Source organism: Oncorhynchus mykiss, chromosome 9 (genome assembly GCF_057628025.1).
Source record: "Oncorhynchus mykiss isolate SJ-2025 chromosome 9, ASM5762802v1, whole genome shotgun sequence".
Taxonomy (NCBI): Eukaryota; Metazoa; Chordata; class Actinopteri; order Salmoniformes; family Salmonidae; genus Oncorhynchus; species Oncorhynchus mykiss.
In genome coordinates this window covers 32,376,093-32,401,947 of record NC_143030.1, presented here as the reverse complement: position 1 = coordinate 32,401,947, position 25,855 = coordinate 32,376,093, and the positions used below count along the sequence as shown (strand labels likewise).

Sequence of the window (25,855 nt, the reverse complement as noted above, 5' to 3'; positions counted from 1 at the left end):
ACGGTGTTGGGCTGTAAGCACAACCCCCACCTGTGGACATCGGGCCCTCATACCACCCTCATGGAATCTGTTTCTGACCGTTTGAGCAGACACATGCACATTTGTGGCCTGCAGGAGGTCATTTTGCAGGGCTCTGGCAGTGCTCCTCCTGCTCCTCCTTGCACAAAGGCGGAGGTAGCGGTCCTGCTGCTGGGTTGTTGCCCTCCTACGGCCTCCTCCACGTCTCCTGATGTACTGGCCTGTCTCCTGGTAGCTCCTCCATGCTTTGGACACTACGCTGACAGACACAGAAAACCTTCTTGCCACAGCTCGCATTGATGTGCCATCCTGGATGAGCTGCACTACCTGAGCCACTTGTGTGGGTTGTAGACTCCGACTCAAGATACCACTAGAGTGAAAGCACCGCCAGCATTCAAAAGTGACCAAAACATCAGCCAGGAAGCATAGGAACTGAGAAGTGGTCTGTGGTCACCACCTGCAGAACCACTCCTTTATTGGGGGTGTCTTGGTAATTGCCTATAATTTTCACCTGTTGTCTATTCCATTTGCACAACAGCATGTGAAATTTATTGTCAATCAGTGTTGCTTCCTAAGTGGACAGTTTGATTTCACAGAAGTGTGATTGACTTTGAGTTACATTGTGTTGTTTAAGTGTTCCCTTTATTTTTTTGAGCAGTGTATAATCTTTGAGAACTAACAATCACAAAAACAAAAGCTAGACAATCAGGGAGGGGCAACCAACAGATTCTACATAATTTTGGGGACTTATAAATTAATGATATGTACCCGTTGATTCTTTAAGAATATAACTTAGAAATGCCTCATGAGCTTAGTTCAACTGTTCAAACCCATCAGAAACCAAAATATAACTTTGTTTACAAGTGTTGGAGTAAAACAAAGAAAATGTAAACAAACACCATATACTATAACCTCAAAACATGGTTAAAACTATAATGTTTATATCATGGATGGTCAGTCCTTGCATCCATAGCTCGGTCTATGAATTTGAGAGTGGTTGCATTTCTCCGGCCCATCTCTCAGCCTTTTACCAAACCAGAGATGCTTTGTTATTGTTTCCACTGCTGATTGTGGCTCTAACTTCTTTGTGGAAGGGGGTGGCATTTTCACGTCCGGATAAAAAGCGTGCCCAGAGTAAACTGCCTGCTACTCAGGCCCAGATGCTAGGATATGCATATTATTTGGGTAGAATATTTGGGTAGAATATTTGGGTAGAAAACACTCTGAAGTTTCTAAAACTGTTTGAATGATGTCTGTGAGTATAACAGAACTCATATGGCAGGCAAAGACCTGAGAAAAAAATCCAAACAGGATATAGGCTTAAAGATTAACTTCTTGTGAATCCAACCACGGTGTCAGATTTTTTTTAACGCTTTAAGAACATAGCCCAGTAGACAAATCATTACAAACAGTAACCAGCCAAGCAGAAGAGTTACAAAACTCAGAAATAGAGATCAAATTAATCCTTTACGTTTGATGATCTTCATATGGGTGCACTCGGAAGACATTCATTTACTCAATAAATGTTCCTTTTGTTCGATGAAGTCTCTTTATATCCAAAAACCTCAGTTTTGTTCACACCTTTTCTTCAGGAATCCACAGGCTCAAACGCAGTCAAAACAGGCAGACAAAAAAAATCCTAATTGTATCCGTAAAGTTCATAGAAACATGTCAAACGATGTTTATATTCAATCCTCAGGTTGTTTTTAGCCTAAATGATCCATAATATTTCAACCGGACAATAACGTTGTCAATATAAAAGGTAAAGAAGAAATGCACTCTCTCGGGATTGCACATGAAAAAGCTCTGTGACTCATTTATCAGAATACAAGCCTGAAACAATTTCTAAAGACTGTTGACATCTAGTGGAAGGCATAGGAACTGCAAATTGAGTCCTAAGTCAATGGATACTGCAATGGCATTGAATGGATATTTACAAAAAAAAAAAAAAATAATACTTCCTGAATGGATTTTTCTCAGGTTTTCGCCTCTTATACTCACAGACACTATTTTAACAGTTTTGGAAACTTTAGAGTGTTTTCTATCCAAATCTACCAGTTCTATGCATATCATATCTTCTGGGCCCGAGTAGCAGGCCGTTTAATTTGGGCATGCTTTTCATCCAAAATTCCGAATGCTGCCCCCTACCCTAGAGAAGTTAAGGAGAAGTATATCTTTAATTCCATGCATAACAGTTGTATTTTCATCAACATTTATGATGAGTATTTCTGTAAATTTTAGTAGCTCTCTGCACTTTGACCAGATGTTTTGGAGGCAAAACATAATCTTTGTTTACATTGGCGTGTTTTTTAACTTTATCGAACAAAACATACATGTATTGTGTAACATGAAGTACTATGAGTGCCATCTGAAGAAGATCATCAAAAAGTTAGTGATTCATTTTCTCTCTATTTCTGCGACTCCTCTCTTTGGCTGGAAAATGGCTGTTTTTTTGTGACTTTGTACTGACCTAACATAATCGCATGGTGTGCTTTCGTCGTAAAGCCTTTTTGAAATCGGACACTGTGGTGGGATAAACAAGTTTATCTTTAAAATGGTGTATAATACATGTATGTTTGAGAAATTTTAATTATGAGATTTCTGTTTTGAATTTGGCGCCCTGCAATTTCACTGGATGTTGGTCAGGTGGGACGTTAGCGTCCCTAGAGAGGGAGGTTAAAAAATGCTAGACTTTCTCGCAGCTTCATGACTACATTTCAGCCGCGTTTACATCCTGATCTAAGCCCCCCCCCCCCAGGTCTTTACAGATAATTGCATGTGTCGGGCACAGGGATGAGGTAGTCATTCAAAAATCAGGCCACTTTTGTGACATTTTTACTCCTGAACTTATTTAGGCTTGCCATAACAAAGGGGGTCGAATTTCAGCTTTTCATTTTTTATTATTTCGAAGAAGAAAAAATGAAAAACACAGTTCCACTTTGACATTATGGGGTATTGCGTTTATAAGCCCAATCATTGCGCAACAATTATGAACGCAATCGCGTGTTAAAAACATTTGATGGCCACGTTTAAAAAGACCTACTATAACAGAACAAAAATATGAATGCAGCAATTTCAACAATTTTACTGATTTACAGTTCATATAGGGAAATTAGTCTATCAAAATAAATAAATTAGGCCCTAATCTATGGACTTCACTTGACTGGGCAGGGGCGCAACCATGGGTGGGCCTGAGAGGGCATATGCCCACCCACTTGGGAGCCAGGCCCACCCACTGGAGAGCCAAGCCCAGCCAATCAGAATGAGTTTTTCCCCACAGAAGGGCTTTATTACAGACAGAAATACTCTTCAGTTTTATCAGCTGTCCGGATGGCTGTTTTCAGATGATCCCACAACTGAAGAAGCTGGATGTGGAGGTCCTGGGCTGGCGTGGTTACACGTGGAGGCAGCTTATAATAGAGAAATTAACATTACATTCTCTAACAACAGCTCTGGTGGACATTCCTGCAGTCAGCATGCCAATTGCACGCTCCCTCAAAACTTGAGACATCTGTGGCATTGTGTTGTGTGACAAAACTGCACATTTTAGAGTGGTCTTTTATTGTCCAAAGCACAAGGTGCACGTGTGTATGGATCACGCTGTTTATTCCTCTGTATATATGGATAAATTCTGGTATCTTTTATTTCAGCTCATGAAACATGGGACCAACACTTTACATGTTGCGTTTATATTTTAGTTCAGTATATTTTTATTTCTCAACTGGTAATTGAAGCGCGCTTCCCATTCGCCATTCATGTGCCACGGTAACGTAGGCTTCAGTGCATCACACACCATTTTGCAATGTGAGCTGGAGGCAGTATGCACTTTGAAAACATACACTTAATTGTGTGAAACAAACATCCATTTCTATCAACATGGAGGCAAATATTTTATAAAGACTTCCATAGGCCATTGACACATGTAGCCCATTTCTTTCATGTTCAAAAAGTTTATTTGAAAACCAATCCTAATCATATTAGTAACCCATGCATGTTTAGATCTCAGATCTTTCAAAATATCCAATGGATATTTTCATTTCTGTCACATGAAACCACTCCCATGCACTGTGCGCTTTTGACAACAGTTTTTCCCCGCTAATTGCATTATGGATGGAACATTTGCGCATAATATTGTCGTGTGTGCATTTTTGCGCTTATAAATGAAGAAATAATCGTTTTTCAACATTTTAAGCTAAACATTCTTATCTCAATGCTTTTTAAAGGATATTTTGATGTAGCCCTACTGGTTATATGAATTTGAGATCCATCTTCCCACAACTGTCACAGAGTCTGTTTCGAATAGGTTATTTATTTCTCGCACAGAACGACAAGCTGACCAATATAACTTTTCTACTATGGGGGAAAGTTGACTGACACGATCGAGTGATTTTGCTGTTTGTTACTCGTCTTGTCGGCTGAGGAAAAGTATATGTGGACGGTTATTTTACCATCTTCAAAGTGCGCATAAGAATTCGGTAAGAAGGACTCACGCCACTGCATTGTTCTGTTAACATGAATTACCATAATCTAAAATGTGATTTCTGTCATTCTGAGCACCCTGGGTGGAAGCCCTAATTAGGTTACGCACCCAATGCACATGGGTCCGGAAATTTCTTATTAAAACGCTGCCGTCCGACGCCACATTTTCTTAACGGAAACCCTGTTGTGTACATGTCTGAATCTCTGCATGTGTGTTTCTCTGGAAGTGGAGACACTCTCAGTCACGCTTGAGCTGCAAGCACAGCCTCACCACGCTGCGATGCTCCCTACTCTACTGGGGTCCCATCTCTGAATCACATCGCTTTGATTCTCCCCTTTTTATATTCTTTCTTTTTATAAAATGCATCATCCTTGCAGACAACCTCCCAGACAGAGTGGGCTGGAGTCTGATGTCTGAGAGTATAAAGTAGGAAAGTTTAGACAATCTATTCAGAGTGAAGTGGCAAGGTCTCTGAGGAGGATTCACTGATAATATTTTATCCTGAACTGCGGCAGTTTTTTCTGCCGCCAAGTCAGTGTCCATGGGTGGACTATAGGTGCTCTTGGTTAGGAAAATGGAGAGAGGATTTTTCCCATATGTTTTCTGTCCCATATGTCGGCCACTGGTCTGAATCAGTGCTGCGGCCTGTGTATTTGTGTTAAGGCCATGTGTGACTCATCCTCATGAGTGGACTCCTCACAGGGTTTATATTCTAACACTTCAACTAGCTCTAGTAGCTGTGCACAACCCTAAACAATAATAGGTCCAACTAGCTAGTATGATGAGAACCACAGAATACTAGGGCCTACCAGCTAGTAGGATGAGAACCACAGAATACTTGGAAGTTGTCCTTGTGAAATGTATACAAATGTAGGTTACAGGGCTACAATAAACAGAGTAGCAGAGTACGCATGTCATTTCTCAAAGAGAGACTATTTCTCTCTCTCGCCATCTCACTCACCCTGTCCATCATTGTCTACCATCATTGTCCACCGCCTTCACTTGAATCACTTCCCTTTCTGGGACGTACGTGCAATGACAAACTCAACCCGCGCGCGCACACACATACACACAACTAAAATGGGCCTCTTTAACAGTTTGGGTTGTGTGACAGAAGTGCTCTGCTCAGTGGTAGCTGTCAGGAAGAGAGAAAGAGAGGATGGGGCCATCCATAGAGCAAATAGTTGATGTTCTGCTTTTCCCTGCAAACTCAATGACCTTCTCTTTCTATCGCCATTCCCCTCTCTTTTGCTCTCCATCTCTCCCCTTCTCTGATGACTCAATGACAAAAGGAGAGAAAAGGGGGTATAAAGGGAAACGGGGGTCAGAGTGTATAGAACAACACTCCAATCCCAACCAACCCCTTTAGGACCCTGGCTGTGACTGTTTTAGATTGTGGGACTGTTGTGAATCATCATAATTAAATCAGCTATGTTCCTATGTAAAAGATAGTCAAGTATTCAGTGAACCAATTGAAAGCTATGGTCTGAACCAGACCAGAAAAGAGCAACCCTCTGGTCATTAATAACCTCAACTAACCACTGCTGATCGTGGACTTCAGGAGACAGCAGGCTCCCTCTGCTGTCTCCTGAATTAATGCCCCAATCCATATCGGCGTACACATCACTGCCAATCTGAAATAGTTTACCCACTCAGGCATTGTGGTGAAGAATGCGCAACAGCGTCTCTTCAACCTCAGGAGACCCTCACAAATTTGTACAGATGCACCATTGAACTTAGTCACTGTCACTAGCCGGCTACCATCCGGTTACCCAACCCTGCACCTTAGAGGCTGCTGCCCTATGTACATAGACATGGAATCACAAGTCACTTTAATAATGGAACACTGGTCACTTTAATAATATTTACAGTGGGCGGCAGGTGCCTAGTGGTTAGAGCGTTGGGCCAGTAACCGGAAGGTTACCGGGCGCCGAAGACGTGGATGTTGATTAAGGCAGCCCCCAAGCACCTCTCTGATTCAAAGGGGTTGGGTTAAATGCGGAAGACACATTTCAGTTGAAAACATTTAGTTTTCCATACGGTTTTACTCATTTCATATGTACAGTGCCTTGCGAAAGTATTCGGCCCCCTTGAACTTTGCGACCTTTTGCCACATTTCAGGCTTCAAACATAAAGATATAAAACTGTATTTTTTTGTGAAGAATCAACAACAAGTGGGACACAATCATGAAGTGGAACGACATTTATTGGATATTTCAAACTTTTTTAACAAATCAAAAACTGAAAAATTGGGCGTGCAAAATTATTCAGCCCCTTTACTTTCAGTGCAGCAAACTCTCTCCAGAAGTTCAGTGAGGATCTCTGAATGATCCAATGTTGACCTAAATGACTAATGATGATAAATACAATCCACCTGTGTGTAATCAAGTCTCAGTATGAATGCACCTGCACTGTGATAGTCTCAGAGGTCCGTTAAAAGCGCAGAGAGCATCATGAAGAACAAGGAACACACCAGGCAGGTCCGAGATACTGTTGTGAAGAAGTTTAAAGCCGGATTAGGATACAAAAAGATTTCCCAAGCTTTAAACATCCCAAGGAGCACTGTGCATGCGATAATATTGAAATGGAAGGAGTATCAGACCACTGCAAATCTACCAAGACCTGGCCGTCCCTCTAAACTTTCAGCTCATACAACGAGAAGACTGATCAGAGATGCAGCCAAGAGGCCCATGATCACTCTGGATGAACTGCAGAGATCTACAGCTGAGGTGGGAGACTCTGTCCATAGGACAACAATCAGTCGTATATTGCACAAATCTGGCCTTTATGGAAGAGTGGCAAGAAGAAAGCCATTTCTTAAAGATATGTGTCGTTTAAAGATAAGTGTTGTTTAAAGTTTGCCACAAGCCACCTGGGAGACACACCAAACATGTGGAAGAAGGTGCTCTGGTCAGATCAAACCAAAATTGAACTTTTTGGCAACAATGCAAAACGTTATGTTTGGCGTAAAAGCAACACAGCTCATCACCCTGAACACACCATCCCCACTGTCAAACATGGTGGTGGCAACATCATGGTTTGGGCCTGCTTTTCTTCAGCAGGGACAGGGAAGATGGTTAAAATTGATGGGAAGATGGATGGAGCCAAATACAGGACCATTCCGGAAAAGAACCTGATGGAGTCTGCAAAAGACCTGAGACTGGGACGGAGATTTGTCTTCCAACAAGACAATGATCCAAAACATAAAGCAAAATCTACAATGGAATGGTTCAAAAATAAACATATCCAGGTGTTAGAATGGCCAAATCAAAGTCCAGACCTGAATCCAATCGAGAATCTGTGGAAAGAACTGAAAACTGCTGTTCACAAATGCTCTCCATCCAACCTCACTGAGCTCGAGCTGTTTTGCAAGGAGGCATGGGAAAAAATGTCAGTCTCTCGATGTGCAAAACTGATAGAGACATACCCCAAGCGACTTACAGCTGTAATCGCAGCAAAAGGTGGCGCTACAAAGTATTAACTTAAGGGGGCTGAATCATTTTGCACGCCCAATTTTTCAGTTTTCGATTTGTTAAAAAGGTTTGAAATATCCAAGAAATGTCGTTCCACTTCATGATTGTGTCCCACTTGTTGTTGATTCTTCACAAAACAATACAGTTTTATATCTTTATGTTTGAAGCCTGAAATGTGGCAAAAGGTCGCAAAGTTCAAGGGGGCCAAATACTTTTGCAAGGCACTGTATAAATAAATAAAAATATATATATATATATTTTTTTTTACCCCTTTTTCTCCCCAATTTCATGGTATCCAATTGATAGTTACAGTCTTGCCCCGTCACTGCAACTCCCGTAAGGACTCAGGAGAGGAGAAGGTCGAGAGCTGTGCGTCCCCACGAAACACGACCCAGCCAAGCCACACTGCCCACTTAACCCAGAAGCCAAAGTCTCTTTGCTTATTTGAGCTGTTCTTGCCATAATATGGACTTGGCATTCTACCAAATAGGGCCATCTTCTGTGTAGCACCACTACCTTGTCACAACACAACTGATTGGCTAAAACACAATAAGAAGGAAAGAAATTCCACAAATGAACTTTTAAAAAGACACACCTGTTAATTTAAATTAATTCCAGGGCACTACCTCATGAAGCTGGTTGAGAGAATGCCAAGAGTGTACAAAGCTATCATCAAAAACCCTAGAATGAGTACGACCAGAAGTCCCCACAAGAATATTAAACAAACATTTTACCAACTGGGGACATTTTATTAGTCCCCACGAGGTCAGATGCTATTTCTAGGGGGTTTAGGGTTAAGGTTAGAATTACATTAAGAGGTAGGGAGGGTTAGGTTCTTTGGTTAAGGTTAGGGTTAAAGTACAGGTTAGGGGATAGGAGAAATAGGATTTTGAATGGCACTGAATTCTGTTCCCCCACAAGGTTAGCTGTACAAGTCTGTGTGTGTGTCTGTGTGACAGAAACAGAAGTACAAGAGAGAGAAGTCAGAAATGATGAGAAACCTTAGCAACCTTTAGCCCACATGTGTGTTTATCTGCAGGCTGCTGTGTGTATGTTAGCGATGCGGCGCCTGGCACTGAGTTTGTCACCTCCGGCCCACTGTCTGGTTTCATTGTTGTTATTGTCATGGTAGGAGGAAAAATAATAAGGTTTCGTTCTTGCTACCCAGTTCCCCTTTATCAAGTCTCTGTCTTTCCTCTTTAGTCTGGACTGATGTGGTGTTGTTAACTGGAAAATAAGGTGAGGGACCCTGCTTTCTAAAGATCAACTCTGTATGTTGCTGGTGCCATCTCTGACTCCAAGGGGCTTCAACTACTCTCTCTCTCTCACACACACACACACACACACACACACACACACACACACACACACACGAGCCCTTGGGGTAACACAATGTGTGTGTGTCTGTCTGTGCGTGTGTCTGGCCCTTGCCACTCGCCATGATGCCACAGTCTAATATTAGCTTCTCAGACAGAAAAGGGTGACAGAGGGAGCAGTGAATGTGAAAAGCAGGACTAGTGAAAGAGAATCGTTAACTAGGTGGCTGTAGTAGCAGGTTCTCAATCTCCTCCTAGCCACGGTTGTGTTGCAGACATCAAAATTGTCTTGCTAATTTTGTGGCAGTACTAGCATCATATCATGGTTTGTATAATAATGGCATGGTGTAGGCTATACCAATGTGTCTCTGATATGGTTCATCTGTCACTAGGAGGTGGTTTCTTGCCAATTGCCACTCCTTGTTCTTCAGATGGGCGAGCATGGCAGTTGGGGATGATGACGGTGATGGGGCTTTCCCCCTTTTTAGTGACCACAGAGTCAGGAAACCCGTTTAACTTCCCATCCGAAAGACGTCACCCTACACAGGGAAATTGTCCCATTCACTGCCCTGGGGCATTCAAAAAAAGTATAATTAGTCCAGAGGAAAGAGTGCCTCCTACTGGCCCTCCAAAACCAATTCTAGCAGCATCTGGTCTCCCATCGAGGGACCGACCATGACCAACCCTGCTTAGCTTCAGAGGCAAGCCAGCAGTGGGATGCAGGCTGGTATGCTGCTGGCATGCAACACTCCTATCCAAACCAACCCTAATGTGAACTCTAACACCTAGGAAAGGAAACCAACTCCCAAAGGCTATCTCTTCAGATTCAAAAACACCAGTCCGAGAAGACGCAGACTTTTGACAAACTGGTGGTTAGTAAACTATCAATCACAATCTAAAATCCTTTGAGGTCCAAAAAGAACACATACAAACAAAAACAAGAAGCCTTTTATCCGAGGCCAAAAGCATCAGAGAACGAAGCATTTCTTTCTAAACAGACACTCTCCTGCTAGGGTCTCTTGGTAGCTTCAAGCAATTATTAATGTCTCATAAACCAGCACATGGCAGAACTATTTCCCCCCTATTAAAATAATATTTGTCCAAAAAACAAATCCACTTTTCTCATCCTGGGGATTCCTGCCCCCACTCATTTCACAAGAAACACACTGGAGCAAAGAGCACAAAAAAATACCAAAAACAGTCAATATCATTCAAGTTGAATTCAACCCGGTTTTTCTCTCGCTGTGTGCTGTAAAAGATTGCAAAACATGGCATGATTCTGGGATGGTTGGAGAAGAGGTTAAATAAAACCAAGCATGCAGACAGACAGGGGATCACTACGTGTTTTCTGAATGAAACATCCTGAAACGTGACGGTGGGTCGGAAAACGCTGACGCCGGTAGAAACACGTCTGGTTCCCTTGGCAATGCTGTAATTGCTACCAACAGCAACAGGACCAGGAGGGGAGGGTGGAGGAAACTCGCTAGGCTAAGAGGAGAGAGAGAGGGCACTGCAAAACAGTACTTTCTGTGCTCTCTCTTTCCCTCGCTCTTGGAGAGTAGATTATCAATGCAAGGGATTTGTCTGCCATTGAACTCCTTGGTAGGCCATTTTTGGGGTTGTAAAAATGCGTTCAGTGTAAACTTAAAAACGACTAAAACCAGACATAAAAAGTATGAAGAAAAGATAATTGACCTACAGTTAAATTCGGAAGTTTACATACACCTTAGCCAAGTACATTTAAACTCAGTTTCACAATTCCGGACATTTAATCCTAGTAAAAAAATCCCTGTCTTAGGTCAGTTAGGATCACCACTATTTTAAGAACGTGAAATGTCAGAATAATGGTAGAGAATGATTTCTTTCAGTTTTTATTTATTTCATCACATTCCAGATGGCAGAAGTTTACATACACTCAATTAGTATTTAGTAGCATTGCCTTAAATTGGTTAACTTGGGTCAAACGTTTCAAGTAGCCTTCCACAAGATTCCCACAATAAGTTAGGTGAATTTTGGCCCAATCCTCCTGACAGAGCTGGTGTAACTGAGTCAGGTTTGTAGGCCTCCTTGCTCACACACGCTTTTTCAGTTCTGCCCACACATTTCCTACAGGATTGAGGTCAGGGCTTTGTGATGGCCACTCCAATACCTTGACTTTGTTGTCCTTAAGCCATTTTGCCACAACTTTGGAAGCATGCTTGGAGTCATTGTCCATTTGGAAGACCCATTCGCGGCCAAGCTTTAACTTCCTGACTGATGTCTTGAGATGTTGCTTCAATATATCCACATAAATTTCCCTCCTCATGACACCATCTATTTTGTGAAGTGCACTAGTCCCTCCTTCACCAAAGCACCGCCACAACATGATGCTGGCAGCCCTTGTGCTTCACGGTTGAGTTGGTGTTCTTCGGCTTGCAAGCATCCCCCTTTTTCCTCCAAAACATAGCGATGGTCATTATGGCCAAACCATAACTATTTTATTTTCATCAGACCAGAGGACATTTCTCCAAAATCTTTGTCCCCATGTGCAGTTGCAAACTGTAGTCTGGCTTTTTTATGGCGGTTTTGTCAGTTTTCTTCCTTGCTGAGCGACCTTTCAGGTTAAGTCGATATAGGACTTGTTTTACTGTGGATATAGATACGTTTGTACCTGTTTCCTCCAGCATCTTCACAAGGTCCTTTGCTGTTATTCTGGGATTGTTTTGCACTTTTCGCACCAAAGTACGTTCATCTCTAGGAGACAGAACGTGTCTCCTTCCTGAGCGGTATGACGGCTGCGTGGTCTCATGGTGTTTATACTTGCGTACAGATGAACGTGGTACCTTCAGGTGTTTGGAAATTGTGGACTTGTGGAGGTCTATAATTTTTTTTCTGAGGTCTTGGCTGATTTCTTTTGATTTTCCCATGATGTCAAGCAAGGAGGTACTGAGTTTGAAGGTAGGCCTTGAAATACATTCACAGGTACACCTTTAATTGACTCAAATGATGTCAATTAGCCTATCAGAAGCTGCTAAAGCCATGACATACTTTTCTGCAATTTTCCAAGCTGTTTAAAGCGAGTCAACTTAATGTATGTAAACTTTTGACCCACTGGAATTGTAATACAGTGAATAATAAGATAAATAATCTGTCTGTAAACAATTGTTGGAAAATGACTTGTGTCATGCACAAAGTATATGTAGTAATCGACTTGCAAAAATGATAGTTTGTTAACAAGAAATTTGTGGAGTGTATGTAAACTTCCGACTTCAACTTTACTTATCTTTTTATAATATAATCTTTGAGAACTAACATATCACCAAAATAAAAGCTAGACAGTTGGTCCATACTTGCGAACATAAGCAACCATTTAAATTTAAAAACAGGTTCTCCTACACAAAATGCATATCAGCCAATTACATGTATTTCACTGACTGGTCAAATTGTGCTCTGTGCAAATGCCTAGTGCACATAATTGTTGCAGATTGTGGCAAGGGTTCGAATCTCAAGAGTCCCCCCTTTGAAAAGTGAAATTACATGTATTGTGTTAGTGTGTTGAAAAGGGACGCCTTCAGCCAACATCTTGAAAATGAAGATTATGAATTAAATGAATAAGGAGTTACCACTTTCTTCAGCCTTGCAAACAAAACTCACTACTATTGCCTATTAATCATATTGCATAGGCTATATTACATAGACGTGTACACATAAACATAGGCCTACAGAGTTAAGACTTTTTTATAACCATCTGCTTAGTCATGCGTGTTATTTCCACTGTTCACCGATGACTTGGATGTCGATTAAGGCAGCCCCCACACCTCTCTGATTCAGAGGGATTGGGTTAAATGCGGAAGACACATTTCAGTTGAATGCATTCAGTGGTACAACTGACAAGGTATCCCCTTTTCCCTTTATTTTTTCTTGAGAAGGACGAGCATTAAAGTGTAGAGTAGGATTATAGTTTGCACTCTCGTTATCACCCTACAGATGACAGAATTGCAGTTATTTTAAAGAAGTTTAATTGCAAGTATGGAGGACTGGAATCGACAGTCTTATTGTAGGAAGACACTTGGCTGTCACAGAGCTCCACAGTGGGTCTCATAATACCCATAAAACCTAGCGGTCAAACAGGGAAATGGTTCCAATCGTTTTTCCACCATTAATTTCTCCCATAGGGGATTTTAGAAACACTTAAAATAAGGGCTGTGTTTTGTGTAGGCTTACCCTGGAATGAGGTTTGGATTAACCATTAAAAATTAATTTCCCTTTTTGACTACTAGGATTTATGGATATTAATGACTGTGGTACTCTATTAGTATGTTCTTATGAAGGCCTACACTTACATGCAGGCTTACAACGTTTAATAGGCTATGCATTATTATAATCATCCACTTCGTGACATGCGTTTTGAATCAAGTATCAAGGACAGGCAATGAACAGTTTTTTCCTCAACAAAAAAGCTTGATGCGAGGGGGGCTCGAACTCACGGTTAAAGTGCACCATCAATTTTGAGTCAACCGCTTCAGCAGTGTGTGCCACCTTGAAGCGATGATAGCCTACCTGACTGCTGTTTGACAAATCCATTTATTTTCTTTTTTATCCCAAGTTCTTATTTTTTTCTATAAAAGCATATGGATGTATGTAAAACAGATCAACAAAAAAATTGATTGTTATATGCAAAAACATGAAAATTTTATCTAACATTAGAAATGCCAATGGTTGGTGGATATATATAGTCTAAGATCTTTGATAGGCTGTGGAAGAATGTGCCAGAATATAATCAGTGCCACCTGTTGAGGTTAGCATGGGGCTAACGTATGCCATGTTATCTGATGGGACAAACTACAATTTAGAGTTCTGGCATGTGGAAGTTGGCAGACACGCATTTTGTGCCGGAGAACCTGTTTAAATATAAATGGTTGCTTATGTTCGCAAGATGGACCCAATGAATTTAGCAGTATTGACTTTGTTATTATGTTTGAGCAAAAGAGCACAGCATTAGCGATGTCAAAAAAAAAGCATAGAATTGCAGGAAATGTACTTTAAAACAGAAAAATGTTCTCTCAACTCCATGGCAGAATATGTAGAATCGCAGGAAATGGCAAAATGTGTAGAATTGCAGGAATTTTGAGTTAAAACTTTGCTTAAATATTTTTTTTTATGTCTCTACACCACCCAGATGGGGGCCTCTTAAAATGTCTCTAAAATTCAGCCGTGGTGACGGGCCGACCGTGCCCATTACCACGTCCCTGCCACGCTCACCACCTAAGCCCTTTTTCTGATCCAGAAGAAAAGTTGAATGCCAAGGCCAACAACAACACAGGGAACTTGGGCTTCGATGTGATGGTGTTTTCAAAACCACACTGGCTTATTTGCATCGAGAATTCTTCTGTCTCATCCTTCTTGAAACAATAATAACACGTCTTAGCCCTAGAGATAAAGTGAAAGGTTATTTGGAATACATTCCAAGCTCATGAAGCAAATAATGCGTTCTCACTTGGGTTTAGAGACGGGGCTCTTTCGTATAAAGAATCCAATCATTGCCTGGTGACGGTGAGGGAATAACATTGTAACTCTGGCCCCCTCAGGCTTTTGGGAATTAGGAAATGCACCGCCAACTAGAAAAGTTTATTAAAATACATGACCAATAAAGAAAACCCCTTATGTAAAATTGTGATATTCCGTGGCTTTCCTCTTCCACTAGCATGTGGCGGAGGACCAAATCTGGGGAGTGCCAAGCCAAATTACAAAAAAATGGCCTTTTCATCCGCTGTAGTTCAGAAAGGGAAGTTGAGAGCGGGAGAGAGGTTGAGACAGTCAGATAAAGATTTTTTTTTTAAATAGGAAAGCATGTCACAACGCCATCCAACAAGTGGTCCATGGTGGCAAATAGGCTTCAGGGAACATCGCACTGAAATTAAGTCACAGCCCCTTTTCAAATCAACCTATCAACTTTGACGGCGTGAACCCTACAAGTGAAGCAAACTGCACGTTCTACATTGGCTTCCATATTCAATAATCTTACCCCAACTTTGAAGATGTTTTACTGTGTCTGAATGTGGGGCACGTCTCTTCAGTAACACAATAGCTCTCAGGTCCTGAGGTGACACACAGATCTGGGTTTTACGAGCTTGTATCTCCTCCCTCATTAACCTATCTGTCAATGCCCCGGCTCAGGTACAAGGAGGAGGTGAGGCGGGGAGTGTGTGTGTGTGTGTGTGTCGGGGGGAATGAAATCGGCAGACCCTTTTAACTCTACCCCAGCCCTCTGCCACCAAAAAGGTCACTGCTTCCACATCTGCTCCTCTCTCTCTCAAAATGGGGGAAGGGAGAAGAGGACCCTGGGGACTGCTTCCCCTCTACACACAGAAAACACACACACTCTAGGGCTGTGATGGAAAAAATATTGTGGTATCGGTATCATGGCAAAAATGAAAATTCGAAGCAGACAACTATTTGGTCCTTTAAAAACCTGCTGTATGTAAAATATTGTGTGCTATAGCTTGGAAAATAAATGCATGTGACTCTGGGTTGAATGATAACATAATAGTGCTGAGCAAAACTGCACTGTCGGTTAGGGGCCCGTAAAAAAGCATTTCACTGTAAGGTCTACTACACCTGTTGTATTCAGCGCATGTGACTAATGCAATTTTGAGGTCGGTTTGGTTTCAGTTAGATAAAAAAAAAAGTTTTTTTTTCTTAGATACGTTTTTTTATACATTAAATGCACTACGCGGGTTGAACGCTGTAACACAGACTAAAATCAAGTCTAATGATGGTAGTGTGTGCCCATTACAGCTTATCATTTATTCACATTACTTTAAAAAATATGTTTTATTTGATGACTATTATTTCATTCCGAGCCATCAGCTCATCTCTATAGAGCTGCTGCCTATGTTGTCTGACAAAAATCACAATTTTAGTAGTTCTTCAAAAGTAAAAAAAGGCATACTTTTACAACTGCTGAATATCAACCATCAATCACTTAGCTCATGTATTTTCAGGCTCGCGAAGCAACTGCTTTCTATCCCTCTCGATCATGCATTCTCTCATCTCTCAGTCTCCGTGTTTGCTCCACACAAGTTTAAACAGGTGCAAAATGGATTATGGTCATTGTAGTTAATTAACACATTTTCTGCACCTGTTGGAAACTACAACATCACACAGTTCAGGCTTGATCTGATTTATCTCTACCGAAACTGCATTCACAGAAGAAGAAAAACTAACAAAATGCACTTCAAATAATTGAACCGAACATTTTGGTTAATCATGCAGCACTAAAAACATGTTTTTTTCCAACATTAAGGCTGTTTGCCTAAAGAAGTTAAATCCGCTTCATGTTTTGTTTCCTTGCCACGATACTAATGAGTATCGCCAAACTGGTATCGTCCTGGCCCTGACACACTCGTGTTTCCAGGGAACTCACACACACCAAATGACTAAAATGTAAATGTATGTGCATTTGGAAGACACTCTTATCCAGAGCAACTTACAGGCGCAATTATGGTTAAGTGCTCAAGGGTACACACACACACACACAGTGGCTCACACGCCTCTGTCCCTCACAAGCAGGCTTAATGGTGTAATTACACGGACGAAAAGAGGCCCGGCTCTGTATCGACTGAGTCGTCCCGCTGTACACCTTTGGGTAAAAGTGGGAGGGCATAACATTTTTTATTTTTTTTGTTATATCCAATAGCTTTACCCAGGGGCCATGTAGAGGCAGCATTGTGTTGAAATAAGTGATTCATGCTTTTATCATCCCAGGTGATGCCCAGATTGTCTACCCGTGAACAGTAGTTTTCTTTCAGCTAGGGCTGCTAGGCTCACTGGTATCAGGCACACTTTCTGAGGGGGAAAGAAAGATTATACAGCAACACTATCTCATTCCTGTTTTTCTAACATTCAGAGAGCTGTGTTGAGGAGATATGGTAGGCTGCAGGTTGGCTAGTCTTATCACTGCTCTGTGACACAGCTCAAATATGAATTCCAGCTGTTTTTTATATTTATTATGTTAGACAAAACTATGGTCCTTTTCCTTGGGATTTTTTTTTTTGCACTGAAGAGACATCCATTGACTAAATGCTCCACTATTTCTCTTACAAAAACAAGAGATCACGTAAAATGCCACATTACACTATTTAGGCTAAACTAAGCTGAAAGGGCAAGAAAGAGCTCAGACATACAAACCATCTTAACATACTTAAGCCAGAAACAGACGGTCAATCTTATCAAGCATTTTCAGCAAACCTCTAGAATGTGCTCATGTTTTACACATTTATAATTGCTCACAAACTCAAACAGATACTGCTTGAATTTGTCCTATAGGAACACAGATTTTTTTCTTTCTCATTGCAAAACGTTATGCTACGGTGTGCCCTACTACCGAGTTCAGAGTACTGCCCTCTCAGCTCTGCACCAGTGCGCCCTGCCTCAACCACAACTCCCAGCCAACTCTCAGAGGGGGCCATGGCTGTCAGACCTGACCCTGAGTGGGGTTGTGGGGGCACTGGGCTGTGGACAGGCCGGGTGGGATGTGGGCTCCCTCTCTCTATCTCTCTCCCTAGCCTCCAGCCATTGACGCGGTCGTGCCCGGCCACATGCTAATAAAGATCCCTTATGGCACTCTAATTCTGTTTAAACCGCTAGTCTCACTCCCCCTCCTCCCTCTATCCTGGCAGAAGAAAAAGCACACAGCTCGGGTAGATATCATCTGGACAGGTGGCCAGCCACCCAGACCCGACCCACCTGCCCTCTCTCTCTCTCTCTCCAAACAGAAATCAGCTCAGGTCTGCTGGAAAGCCCCAAATGAGCACACACATTACCTACCCTCGACAGCCACCCTCCCTCCACACGCACTTCTCCTCCAAAAAGACCAGCTAATGTCTGTCCCCCACTGAGCTATCTGTGGGGACTACTGACTCCAGATTACCCCCCAAAAAACTTGTTTGGCTAATGTGCACGCACACCATCGAAATTATAGGACTGTTTTGGGAATTGGAGAAATATCCATAGACCGGATAGATAATGCAAATGCTATGCTGCTACTAGTTTACAATACATAAAAGTAACAATACTACTTACTGCATCATAAGAGCATTGAAAACTTGGAAAATTTGGCTATAGAATAGTAGGCATTAGGCAAGCTTTGATGACGTTACTACTTCCCAGGCAATTCTAAAGTCTAGTGACAGATAAATTAAATGGGCTTCATTTAGCCTATATTTCTCTTCTTCAAATAATTACCACACGTCTCTTATCTCCCAATTGCACAATTAGCTACAATCAAAGAAATTGGGCTAAGCCCATGGAACTGACGAATATTTAGGAAGATAGAAAGTCTGAGGGATAATTTAGCTCGTTGCCTCCAGCAGCAAAATAAAGGGTATTTAAACAGATTAGTTGGCTGCCTTTTTTAGGATTGCCTTTCATTAATGTGAGTAGCTTCAACCTAGTGAATTATCAACAGTAACTTGCTAAACAATCTCTATTTCATCAAGTAGCTTATCAACCTTGGACAGAGGCATCTCATTTCACGTATATTTTTGTAGCGTTTTGGACTTCAGTGGCTCGCGCTGGCTATCTGACGTTTATCTGACGCTTAGACATAAAATATAGCAAAAATGACATGTATACGAATCCTCACAACGTCATGCTTTTTTTATAGATTTGAGTTCGTTTTTAGAGGGTTATAGCAGGTAGAATTAGATAAATTACATGTCCTTAGTATAATGTGTCTGCAACACGGACGGAGGAGCTCGGGGCTGTTTCGTCAACACCACTTTATATGAGTACATTTACGCATGGCAAAACATATGCTTACAGTTCTCAGACGTCTGCAAGTGTATTAACCAACAATCGATCGAGAAATATCCAATCAGTTAACGTTAGCCAGCTAACACCACAGAGACGAGTCGAACGTAATCGAACGATGCCTTGCTTGACAAAGGCGAAGCCACAACGTGTTTCAGACTGTGGAACTGTAGATTACATTGCAACATGGTTATAAGGCGAACACATACATATCGTGGGATATATATAGTTGAATAATATGACCTAAACATAGACAAAAAAAAACGATAGTTTAATTTTTTCCCAGCCCATACTGATTGTACTCGTATCGTTGTCTGGTGTTGAAAAAGGACCTCTGAAAGCTAGCAGTAGCGAGCTAGCTCGACCCCCAGAACACTGCACGGCAGTGCAGCAACAGTCAGTACAGTGAAGTAGTCAAAGGAAAACACACAATACATTCAGACAAAGAAAATGCTTTCCCAGACTGAAAACAAATGGCCACAAACATCCACATTTGCTCGGCTATATATGCTCGAACAGAAGCGACCGATTATCTTTCAAAAAAACTTAAATTCACTTTAACTCCAATAGCTACAACCACCAGCCCTGAATCTCAGACTTACCCTGTCACAACAGGCGCCATCTTCCACAAACTCTCACCAAAACTCCAACACTCGCGATATCCTTTCTCCCCAGACCAACAATCCGCCGAGACAACAGAAGCAGACTGGCGTGGAGGGGCTAGGGAGACGGAGAGAAACGGGGCGGGAGAGGAGTACAGAAAAGAGGGGGAGGCGGCAGGTTGCTAGAGAGAGTGAGAGAAAAGGGCAGACGCCACAACAACAGGCGTGGGAAACTTTAGACATCACGCGATACCAGGAAAACTCTCACCATAGACAAGCATGGAGGCAGCATCGTCCTATCGCGAGATGTGCGCGGAGTAGAGTTGCTTATTTTATGGGCTGAAATAGTATTCCCACGTGTTTACCGGGTGATAAATTACAGCACTGATCTGAACATAGTTTGGCACGGAATTCTGCACAATGTTGTGAGGAAGCCTGCATTTTCCCAGGCCCACACAAGATTATTTCGAATGTATTGAGTCTCTGTGTCTCTTGGATGTCTGAAACATTCATTTCAACCAGCTGAAAGATTTCAGACAAAACTGGCTGTGCATAGTCTGACTGTGCAGAGATTCCTTTCTCTAAAGCAAGGTTAGGTAAGGTACTATATGCCACTGAAATAGGTCCTAAAGATCAGATGTCATGGTCAAATCAGTGGCGATTTTAGCATGTAAATCTTGGTGGGGCAACAACAAAAATATGGGATGCATGCCAGCAAAGCCACTACACAACACTAAACAATACATTAATTATACTATAACGGTGACAAACGGTGCCCACAAACTGTTAGGACCTACATAAAGCTGTTCCAGCAGTCGTTCCAACGCCCAACCACTGCTACACCTGGCTTTCAGCAGAGCCTTGTCTGGCATTGAAACAGTACATTCAGCCTCATTTACTGCCTTTTAAAAAAAACTGAAAAATTGCTGACTTGCTTAAACAAATATGGTTTCTACTGATTTCTGATGATTGAGATGTACAAAACTATGGCATAAGGGGACAACAAGCAGGTAAGAGGCAATCCGTAATTTTGATTAAGACATTAGTGAGCAAGCAACGATACAGTTGAAGTCGGAAGTTTACATACACCGTAGCCAAATACATTTAAACTCAGTTTCACAATTACTGACATTTAATCCTTGTAAAAAAATGCTCTGTCTTAGGTCAGTTAGGTTCACCACTTTATTTTAAGAATGTGAAATGTCAGAATAGTAGAGAGATTTATTTCAGCTTTTATTTCTTTCATCACATTCCCAGTGGGTCAGAAGTTTACATACACTCAATTAGTATTTGGTAGTATTGCCTTTAAATTGTTTAACTTGGGTCGAACATTTCAGGTAGCCCATTCCTCCTGACAAAGCTGGTGTAACTGAGTCAGGTTTGTAGGCCTCCTTGCTCGCACACGCTTTTTCATTTCTGCCCACAAATTTATGGGATTGAGGTCAGGGCTTTGTGATGGCCACTCCAATACCTTGACTTTGTGGCCCTTAAGGCATTTTGCCACAACTTTGGAAGTATGCTTGGGGTCATTGTCCATTTGGAAGACCCATTTGCGACCATGCTTTAACTTCCTAACTGATGTCTTGAGATGTTGCTTCAATATATCCACATAATTGTCCCTCCTCATGATGCTATCTATTTTGTGAAGTGCACCAGTCCCTCCTGCAGCAAAGCACCCCCACAACATGATGCTGGCAGCCCGTGCTTCACGGTTGGGATGATGTTATTCGGCTTGCAAGCCTCCCCCTTTAACCAATGATAAATAACGATGGTCATTATGGCCAAACAGTTCGATTTTTGTTTCATCAGACCAGAAAAAAGTATGATCTTTGTCCCCATGTGCAGTGTAGTGGAAATGTCCTGTATTTACCAAATCATGAGAGCAAACCACACACACAAGTCAGAGTTATCATAAAGTCCATCTTTAATTATGAGCTCCATCACAACCCTGTGACTCTCAGATCAATTCAGTGTCTATAAAATAATTCTCTGAGAGTCCTTACAAAACAGTTCTTAGTATCATTTATAGCCAAGACACACCCATCTCAACTCACATGACGAATAACAGATCTTAGGAACATTACAAAAGACTTTACTTGAGAGAGGAGTATTCCATAGCCAGACAGCATTAGCTATAAATTATCGTTCAGTTTGCTCTCCTAAAACAAGGTTCTACTTCTCGTTCTTGGCACATAGTACCAAGACATTAGGATATTTATCAATTGTCATTTTAGACACTCCCATTCTGGACAAGCTCACAGAGACACAGTGACTGGCACACAGACATTGTGGAGCCAAGAGATAATTGGTTCCTCCTCAATCGATCCATTCACATGGTTTAAAAGATATGTTTACATATGAAGACAAGCTTGACCTCTCCCCCTTCTGCAGCCCAAGTAACTGAACCCTGACAGAGAACAGATAACTGCAACCGGCCAACAGTATTATCCAAAATTAGACATTCTAATGACATCTCACATAAGCATGAAATAAAATAAATAAAACATTTTATTTATAAATGTTACCTAATTAATTCTGATTCTGCCACGACAGCAGTTGCAATCCGTAGTCTGGCATTTTTTAATGGCGGTTTTGGAGCAGTGGCTTCTTCCTTGCTGAGCGGCCTTTCAGGTTATGTCGATATCGGACTTGTTTTACTGTGGATATAGATACGTTTGTACCTGTTTCCTCCAACTGTTGTTCTGGGGTTGATTTGCACTTTTTGCACCAAACTACATCCATCTCGAAGAGACAGAACACATCTCCTTCCTGAGCGGTATGACGGCTGCGTGGTCCCATGGTGTTTATACTTGCGTACAATTGTTTGTACAGATGAACGTGGCACCTTCAGGCATTTGTAAATTGCTCCCAAGGATGAATCAGACTTTTGATTTATTTTGATTTTTTTCCCATGATGTCAAGCAAAGAGGCACTGAGTTTGAAGGTAGGCCTTGAAATACATTCACAGGTACACCTTCAATTGACTCAAATGATGTCAATTAACCTATCAGAAGCTTCTAAAGCCATGACATAATTTTCTGGACTTTTCCAAGCTGTTTAAAGGCACAGTCAACTCAGTGTACGTAAACTTCTGACCCACAGGAATTGTGATACAGTGAATTATAAGTTAAATAATCTGTCTGTAAACAAGTGTTGGAAAAATTACTTTCATGCACAAAGTAGATGTCCTAACCGACTTGCCAAAATAATAGTTTGTTAACAAGACATTTGTGGAGTGGTTGAAAAACAAGTTTTAATAACTCCAACCTAAGAGTATGTAAACTTCCTACTTCAACTGAAAATAACTATTTGTTCAGCACTTTTGAAATGTACAACGACAGAATTCAGAACATGGGCCATTCTTACAGTGTTCTCCCTGTACACCACGTCAGAACCATAGGATAAATAAAGGGGGAATATAAACAGAAAATGAAAGCTCTTACAATCTTCAATAATTGCATTTCTCTAAAACAGGTTATAGGCTACATGTGCACCACCAAGTTAGAACAGTAGGCGAAATTATGAGGTGAAAGGGTGAGGCACATTGAATGCCGTTAGGGTCTTTGTGTGTCAAAAAGATACACTTCATATAACACTATTTGATGCGTTAAAAAAGCTTTTCATTTAACACATCAAATAACACAATTCTATTATAGAATGTTGTGTGTGCTGAATTTGCACGTGCAAGACAAGCGCCACCACTACTATCAGTAGCACTGTCAAAGCTGTACAAATACCGCGTTGGTGAAAATAGACCAAATTATTAGGGTGACGCACATGGGCTACTAACAGTTTACTACACAACATACACTTAGTATTACTTTCTTAGCTAGGGTATTCTTGGACTCTCCTTGTGAAAGTGGCGCGGCGGTCCTTTGTGGGCAAATTTTGTCATCAAAATCTGGCATTCTCTAGATTTATGGTGGGAACTCAGAGAAAAAAAGACTCATCCACTCCATTGAATAGCAGGCTAATGTTAGTGGTTACTTTGCAATGCTTGCAGTTAGCCACTGATTCCTTCCAAATGACTCATTGTTGAATTTCCGATTTCCAACTTGTTGTAATCTTTATGTCCAATGGCCGATGAGCACCGATACGTTTTATCTATAATTTCTCTTCCTTATTTCACTTCATTACAAGCCCTTCTTACATCAGCTGATGTCACAAAGTGCTGTACAGAAACCCAGCCTAAAACCCCAAACAGCAAACAATGCAGGTGTAGAAGCACAGTGGCTAGGAAAAACTCCCTAGAAAAGGCCAGAACCTAGGAAGAAACCTACAGAGAACAAGGCTATGAGGGGTGGCCAGTCCTTTTCTGGCTGTGTCGGGTGGAGATAAAAACAGAACATGGCCAAGATGTTCAATTGTTCATAGATGACCACCAGTGTCAAATATTAATAATCACAGTGGTTGTCGAGGGTGCAACAGGTCAGCATCTCAGGAGTAAATGTCAGTTGGCTTTTCATAGCCGATCACTCAGAGTAACTCTACCACTCCTGCTGTCTCTAGAGAGTTGAAAACAGCAGGTCTGGGACAGGTAGCACGTCCGGTGAACAGGTCAGACTTCCATAGCCGCAGGCAGAACAGTTGAAACTGGATCAGCAGCACGGCCAGGTGGACTGGGGACAGCAAGGAGTCATCAGGCCAGGTGGTCCTGAGGCATGGTCCTAGGGCTCAGGTCCTCCGAGAGAGAGAAAGAAAGAGAGAATTAGAGAGAGCATACTTAAATTCACACAGAACACCGGATAAGACAGGAGAAATACTCCAGATATAACAGACTGACCCTAGCCCCCCGACAAATAAACTACTGCAGCATAAATACTGGAGGCTGAGACAGGAGGGGTCAGGAGACACTGTGGCCCCGTCCGACAATATCCCCGGACAGGGCCAAACTTTGCCTTAAGCACAGCCCCAACACCACTAGAGGGATTTTTTCAACCACCTACTTACCATCCTGAGAAACGGCCGAGTATAGCCCACGAAGATCACCGTGACACCACGGCACAAGGTTGCCGCTTGCTATAGACCACCTTCTGCCCCCATCTGTGCCCTGGACACCATATGTGAATTGATTGCCCCCCATCTATCTTCAAAGCTCTTGCTGTTAGGTGACCTAAACTGGGACATGCTTAACACCCCGGCCATCCTACAATCTAAGCTTGATGCCCTCAATCTCACACAAATTTATCAATGAACCTACCAGGTACAACCCCAAATCCGTCAACACGTGCACCCTCAAAGATATCATCCTAACCAGCTTGCCCTCCAAATACACCTCTGCTGTCTTTAACCAGGATCTCAGCAATCACTGCCTCATTGCCTGTGTCCGTAATGGGTCTGCGGTTAAACGACTACCCCTCATCACTGTCAAACGCTCCCTGAAACATTATAGCGAGCAAGCCTTTCTAATCGTCCTGGCACGGGTATCCTGGAAGGATATTGATCTCATTCCGTCAGTAGAGGATGCCTGGTTATTCTTTGAAAGTGCTTTCCTCACCATCTTAAATAAGCAGGTCCCATTCAAAAAATGTAGAGCCAGGAACAGATACAGCCCTTGGTTCACTCCAGACCTGACTGCCCTTGACCAGCACAAAAACATCCTGTGGCGTACTGCATTAGCATCGAATAGGAACGATATGCAACTTTTCAGGGAAGTTAGGAACCGATATACACAGGCAGTTAGGAAAGCAAAGACTAACTTTTTCAAATAGAAATTTGCATCCTGTAGCACAAACTCCAAAATGTCTTGGGACACTGTAAAGTCCATGGAGAAAAATAGCACTTCCTCCCAGCTGCCCACTGCAATGAGGCTAGGAAACACTGTCACCACCGATAAATCCACGATAATGAGAATTTGAATAAGCATTATTCTACTGCTGGCCATGCTTTCCACCTGGCTACCCCTACCTGGTCAACAGCCCTGCACCCCCCACAGCAACTTGCACAAGCCTCCCCATTTCTCCTTCACCCAAATCCAGATAGCTGATGTTCTGAAAGAGCTGCAAAATCGGGACCCCTACAAATCAGCCGGGCTCGACAATCTGGACCCTATCTTCCTAAAATTATCCGCCAAAATTGTTGCAACCCCTATTACTAGCCTGTTCAACCTCTCTTTCGTGTCGTCTGAGATCCCCAAGGATTGGAAAACTGCTGTGGTCATCGCCCTCTTCAAAG

The 25,855-nt window shown here is 42.0% G+C and overlaps 1 protein-coding gene across 1 annotated transcript in view; it reads right to left on the bottom strand.

Moving 5' to 3' along the window:
* LOC110531885 (recombination signal binding protein for immunoglobulin kappa J region b) overlaps positions 1-19,929 on the bottom strand; it is a 98,471-nt gene extending 78,542 nt beyond the window's left edge. The window contains exon 1 of the mRNA XM_036987791.2: positions 19,682-19,929. Coding sequence (XP_036843686.2) covers positions 19,682-19,701 — 20 coding nt within the window. The 5' untranslated portion in view covers positions 19,702-19,929. The remainder of the gene's footprint in view (positions 1-19,681) is intronic.
* Between the last annotated feature and the right edge of the window lie 5,926 nt (positions 19,930-25,855).